General features: G+C 30.1%; 1 protein-coding gene across 3 annotated transcripts in view; it reads left to right on the top strand.

The window, feature by feature from the left end:
* Positions 1 to 6,830, top strand: part of LOC124950589 (single-stranded DNA-binding protein 3) — a 33,311-nt gene that overhangs the window by 24,217 nt on the left and 2,264 nt on the right. The window contains exons 14-15 of one of the 3 annotated variants that reach the window (XM_047497527.1): positions 4,055 to 4,097; positions 5,754 to 6,379. In XM_047497527.1, coding sequence (XP_047353483.1) covers positions 4,055 to 4,084 — 30 coding nt within the window. In that variant the 3' untranslated portion in view covers positions 4,085 to 4,097; positions 5,754 to 6,379. Of the gene's footprint in view, positions 1 to 4,054; positions 6,780 to 6,830 lie in introns of those variants that run through there. The other 2 variants (XR_007101403.1, XM_047497528.1) reach the window with 2 other exon arrangements.

Below are 6,830 nucleotides of genomic sequence, written 5' to 3'. Positions count from 1 at the left end.
AGTCGTAATAAAGAAATAAAGGTATACAAAAAGGGATGTATCTTAAAAGTATGTATACGTGATCGTACTCTTGTAGAGAATTATCCAGCTAAGAGAGAATAAAAAATAAAAAAGTAAAAAACAAAAAAAAAAAAAAGAAACGAAACAAAAAATTGGCCAATCAAAAGTTTCTTTTTATTTTAGCCGTCTCGTCTCTTTCTCTCAAATTCCATTAAAAAATAAATAAATAAATAAGAAAAAATCGAAAATTTCGCGCGTTTTAAGCCTTCTTCGATGGCACACAGCACATATACACACTTGTATATGTATGTATGTATATATACATTATATATATATATATATATATATATATATATATATATATATATATATACATACAAATATAAATATATACGCGTGCGCGTACATGCGTATATGTAAATGGAAGCGAAAAATATTTCTCGGTGAATCGTATCGTGGTGTAGATATATCGGTTAGTATAAGAAAGAGAGAGTGAGTGAGTGAGAGTGTGAGAAAGAGAGAGAAAGAGAGAGAGAGAGAAAATTAAAAAGTCGGGTATGCAAGAGTGAATTAATTTTTTTTCCCTTTTTTTGAGACGAGAGGGAGAATTTCGAACGGGATACTCTCATTACAGAGGGAGGGACGAGTCTCTCTCTTTCATCGTCGATTAATTAAGAAAGATTCCTCCGCTCGTCTCTACGAGCCTACATACGATCGAAATCCAAATTATTATTATTATTATTATTATTATTATTATTATTATTATTATTATTATTATTATTATTATTATTTTTGTTTATATATATATATATATATATATATATATATATATATATATACGCAATATTTCTTCCTTTACATCGTCGTCATGATTGGCATGAGTAAGAAATAACGTTACGTGTATTTCGTATCATAGATTTGTACGTATACAGGGTGAATCGTGTAATGTATTTAATTAAAAAAATCGATTGATCAGGATACTTTTATTAAAGGATGATTTTTTTGTACAATTTTTTTCGAACAAAAAAAAAAAGAAACAAAAGCAACAAGCAAGAGAAATATACATAAAAGTGATTCTAAAAATGAATTCGATCATTTGATTATATGCGTATATATTTTATTTTTTCCGTCTTTTTTTTTCCCCCCCGCCCGACAATCATATCTCACGATTCACCCTGTATACTTATACAGGGTGATGCACTTGTATTGAAATATTCCTGAATGTTATTATTTTATACGCGTACGATTGTTACGAACGTAACTTTTTTTTCTTTATGTTCACATTTTATATGTTACGTCCTGTATCGTATAAAGTGAGAAAAGTAATTGTTGCAAAATGAAAATAGTTTTTTCTTCGCTGAAATTTAAGACGAAATTGTTCGATTTATTCGGATGGGAAAAATAATAAATAATAATATTTCTAATAAGATCGATGTTTCTAATGGAGGGAGCATTGTTCGTTTGTTCGTTTGATTTATTTTCATCGTATCAGCGAATAAATTTTTTTTTTTTTTTTTTTTTTTTTTTTTGAATGAACGATAATAATTCTCGATTTACCCTGTACATATATGTATATATTTTGAAAAGAGTATTAATCGTCGACGTACAATACGTGTTCCATCTTCCTACGAGATTGTCTTTTCAAGAATGAGAAAGATATGCGTGAAATATATGTAAACGTAATCATACATAGATAACATTTCGAAACCCTTTCGAAATCCTTCTCCTTCTCGCGCTATCCAAAAAAAAAAAAAAAAAACGTTTGATGCGCACAAAAAACAAAAAAGAAAAAAAGAAATAAATAATTGTGCGAGGAGACTCGTCCTTTAAATAAATTTTGTACTTTTTTATGATTTTTCGAGGAGATCTTAGTGAAACAAATAGAAATTCAAATAGATATATACATGTATAAATACATACATAAACGTGTGTGTGTGTTATGTTGTATTGTGTTGTGTGTGTGTGTTGTGTTGTGTTATGTGTGTTGTGTGTATGTGTGTATATATATATATATATTATATATATTATATTATATATATTATATATGACAAATATACAAGTTGTCTACTATGAAACGTACGGATTTTTTTTTTTTTTTTTTTTTTTTTTTTTTTTTTTTTTTTTTTTTTTTTTGTAACAAAATTCGGACGTTTCATTATAGATAATATTTTGTATATATAAAAACCCACAAATACACGCACACGGATATATATGTACATTAAAATATTCGTAATCTCGATTCTTTCGATTCTTTGAGAGAATATGTGCTGTTAAATCAAGTTCTATGGAATGATTAAACGTAATTACATTCGAGATTTAGTATATTTGGAAAAGTTTTATGTAAATATCTGCTGTCGAGTTCTTTTTTTTTTCTTTTTTTGTTTTTTCCAAAAGTGTCAAACTAATGTATCGATATAGATGCAAAATAAGTTCGTGATTCGTTCTAATAATAGAGCCGAGATTACGACGTGTAAAGATTAGGAAAAAAGAAAAAAAAAGGAAAAGAATAATAAAAAGAAGAAATAAAAAGAGAAAAGAAAAGATAATAAGAAAAAGAAAAAAAGAAAATCTAAACACAAATATGATAGTCCTCCCTCTCGTAATTTAATTGCGGGTTTTTATACTTTATGTACAGGTCTCAGTACATAATGTTTTTTAATACTATTTTTTATCTATTTCCGCGTAACAGATTGAAATATCTTCATTGTTTCATATGTAGTAGTCACTTTAGATGAAAGATATTTGTACGGTTACAGAGATACATAAAAAAAAGAAAAAAAAAAAAAAAAAAGAGAAACAAACGAAATCTTCGATAAACGAACGTCTAAAACACGTGTGTGTGTGTGTGTGTGTGTGAGAGAGAGAGAGAGAGAGAAAGAGAGAGAGAAAATGTTGATTAGATTATTACATTCTCGAAATTCCGGTCTGTAGATATCGACGAATAACGATTAACGACAAAGAACGGTCCAGAACGAGATTAGAAAATTTCTTCAATAAATTCGTGCCATCGAAGAGTGTGCAATATTACTTGTTTATTTTATTTTATTTTATTTTATTCTTTAATTATTATTATCATTCTTTTTTTTCTTTTTTTTTATCTTTTTTTTTTTTTTGTCTTAACCCAGCGTAAGTACATTCGGCAATATATACAGAGAGCGAGTGAAATTTTTCATTCATAAACGAGCACATGTATGGAAGGTACGTTGAATTAGAAAAAAAATCGAATACTCCGATTAGATATATATATATATTCTAATGTATATATATACATATATATATATTAGAATTTCTAGAATAGAAGAAACGACGAGTTTTCTTCGATGCTTTACACACATACATACACATATTTACATACATACACATACATATTCGATTTTCTTTATTCCACGTATTTTTTTTTCCCCTCAAACGATGTACATATAACGCGTTTATGGATTGAAAGGATTCCGCTCTTTCGTATGAATATATAAGAACGTTCGCGAAATACATATATATATATATTATATATATATATTGTATATATATATAGTATATATTAATAGAGTCCTCGGTAAAGTCTAGCGCAAATTGTGATCGATAAACAAGAGTCGAGTTTTTCGCTCCCTGTTCACGTTGCGTACGAGTCCGGAAAAATATCGGATTGGAATCGTGCGCCGGAATTTCGCGGGTCGAAAAAAGGATTCGATATAAGTTCAATGACCGATAATAATATCGATCTCGTTAGAATCGGTTACGCGCGATACGCGAATTCTCTCTGTAATTAATTAATTAATTAATTAATTAATTAAAAAATTATGATGATCATTGTAAACTCCGAAAATGGGCTGTAAAACTCGCGACTAAATCTCCCATTCATTCTCTACAAGATTCGCATATTAATTATCAAACATAATTGTAGGTATCTATACGAAGTATAGCATTCAATAGCGTAAACAGTAATGAAATAATTAAATAAATGTCATATACCCTATAAATCAACGAATTTAATATATTCACAACATTTCACATTCCACGATGATCGACGTCGCAACATCGGCCAATCCAAAAACTCAAGTTAATGATGGGATTAAAAGGAGATCGCTAATATATTCTCGACGGTAAGTATAAGCAATTTTTTTTCATCGATTTTTCTTTTTTCTTTTAATTTTTTTTCTTTCTTTCTTTCTTTCTTTCTTTCTTTTTTTTTTTTTTTTTTTTCATGCGATATTACAATAGCCTTAAGTAAGTACTGTATAAAAGTGAATATTTGGTGCATAATTATTAACAAAGATTATTAAATTAAAAAATCCATTTATTTTGTTCATTTAATAAATGTTATAAATTGTTAATAAAAATAATTATATTTCTTATCAGGAATAAATGGATTATCGATTTTTTTTGTTTATCTTTATAAAAATCTCCAATGCTGATGTAATACATATTTGCAACGTATCTTCTTTAACCCATAAGGAAAGCATACAAATAAAAGTTTATTCATTGTACTTCTATTTGAAAAATTTATTAATCAAAAGAAAAAAAAAAAAAAAAAAAAAAAAAGAAAAAAAAATTCTCGTCAAGACGACAAATTCTGTCATGAATTTTAGTAGGATAAGAACATCATAGTTATAAACACGAGTAGATTATTTTTATCTTTCGAATCGTATGGCAATCGATTGAAAATAAAGGATGAGATGACGAAGAGAGAATGGTGATGGTAGTGGTAGAGGCAATGAAAAGAAAAGTATATATGACTTGATTCGAAAGACAAGTTCAAAAGAGAAAAAGAGAGAAAAAAGAGAGGGGTGGGAGAATGCAGAGAAGTGAAGCGACGGCCATGAGGTCAGAGGAAAGAGGGACGAGCGTGCTTATCGTGCATCGTCTCGATCCACCTCGAAAGACCTCCTCCTCACCAAACTCTAACAGCGATGCGATTCTTGCTAGAGGTACCAACACCTCAGTTCTTTTCTCTCTTTCTCTTTCTCTCTCTCTCTCCCTTTCTCTCTTTCTCTCTCTCTCTCTCTCTCTCTCTCTCTCTCTCTCTCTCTCTCATCTGATACTCCTCATCTCTCTGCATCCCTCAGCCTATAAGTACCGGAGGAGCAGGCAAACGTCAGCGAAAAAAAGTACGACGACGCGTGTCTCTGTATGTGTACACGATCACACTCTCTCTCTCTCTCTGTCTTTATCTCTGTCTCTTTCTCTCTTACAATCTTTCTTTTTCTTTCTCTCTTGTGTTCGTTGGATTCTGTCAGTCGGCGATTTTGCCAATCCAATTTGGCCGATGACACAAAGGAGGAAATCGATCATCCTTTGACGAAAGGTCGAATCCTAGCGTGTCTCTTCTTTTCTCTTCTTTGAGAGAAAGAGAAAAAGAGGATTTTGAAGATTTAAAAAAAAAAGGAAAGAGAGAGAGAGAGAGAGAACAAAATAGCGCATGTTCGTAAATCCTTCCTTGTAAATTCCCAATGAATCCTATGAATAGGAACAAAATTCTTTTGAAAACTCATATTTTTCCAGAAAATAACCTATCGACTTATATATCAGACGTGACCGAGTCACATGCATCACCTGAACGACCTGAATGAAATCCCACATCGTCATCTCGATCATCTCGTGTTTGGAAAATATGCTAAGAAATCGTTTAATTTGTCGTATCATTTTCTTTTTAAATTATCATTAATCTTTTGGATAATCGAATTTATTATTTAACTCGAAAATATCCTTTCACCCCAATGCGATCCTATCTGTTCGTTTCCTAGTTTCTGCCTTTTCAGAGTGACGTCATCAAGTCTTTGACGTAAATGCCACCTAGTCTTGTAAGCGATTGCTTGAAGAGAGCCACCCCAGCACACTTCGCGCTGGTGGTTGTTAGTCGAGGTAAGTTCGATTTTTTCAATCTTCCTATCTTGTTCTACGTGGAATCTGAGAAGAGGAGAGAGAGAGAGAGAGAGAGAGAGAGAGAGAGAGAGAGAGAGAGAGAGAGAATGGACGAGGAGGGGTGGACGAGAGAAAGTAAAAAAAGAGAGAAACGAAGATGGATATTTCGATTCGATAACGCGATAATCTAACGAAGATAATCTTTATCAAATCAAGAGGGGATATTTAATGCAGCACAATGTCCGAAGGATTTTTCATAAAATTTCGATGAAAATTCATATTCGCATTAATTTTTAATTTATTCTTATAATCGTATCGATTTTGTTTAATATGATATTAGGATCATTATTAAATATTTCATATAACTATGATATGTAATAATATATATTAACAAAGTTATTAGTTATAAAGAATGGAATTCTTGTAATCTTACAATGTTATAAATAATGCTATTAAAAAGAGAAAGACAGAGGGGAGAGAGAGAGAGAGAGAGAGAGAGATTAAAAAATGTTTTATTTAAGGATGTTACGCATTTTTAATTTTGTGTAACATTTGTGATTTTAAATTTTGTAAATGTTATTTTTGCTTACAACATTATCTTTTTTTTTCTTTTTGCGATATTTTTATAAAAAGTTGTTACTTAAAATTTATTTCATTGTTCGAGCGAAAAGTAAATGATAGTATTAAGTAAAACAAAATGAATTAATGAAAATTATTAACGAATAATTTCGTAGATTCCCTAGACATTCCCTAGACATTTGGAATTATCATACATACGAGTGTATATATATAAAAACTTGGCAGCATTCGTAATGTCTTGACACGCAAACGTTCTATCGAAGACGAGTGGAAAATTGGAATAAAATTCGGCAATGATTGCTAAAAAGATGGCCAAATTTTTTAAGGGGAATCCATCACCTAATGTAACAAATCTATACATATATTTATATATGATATATATATATATATATATA

This window comes from Vespa velutina, chromosome 7, assembly GCF_912470025.1.
Source record: "Vespa velutina chromosome 7, iVesVel2.1, whole genome shotgun sequence".
Lineage (NCBI taxonomy): Eukaryota > Metazoa > Arthropoda > Insecta > Hymenoptera > Vespidae > Vespa > Vespa velutina.
The sequence above is the reverse complement of the archived record's forward strand: the minus strand, read 5'-3'. Positions and strand labels throughout refer to the sequence as shown.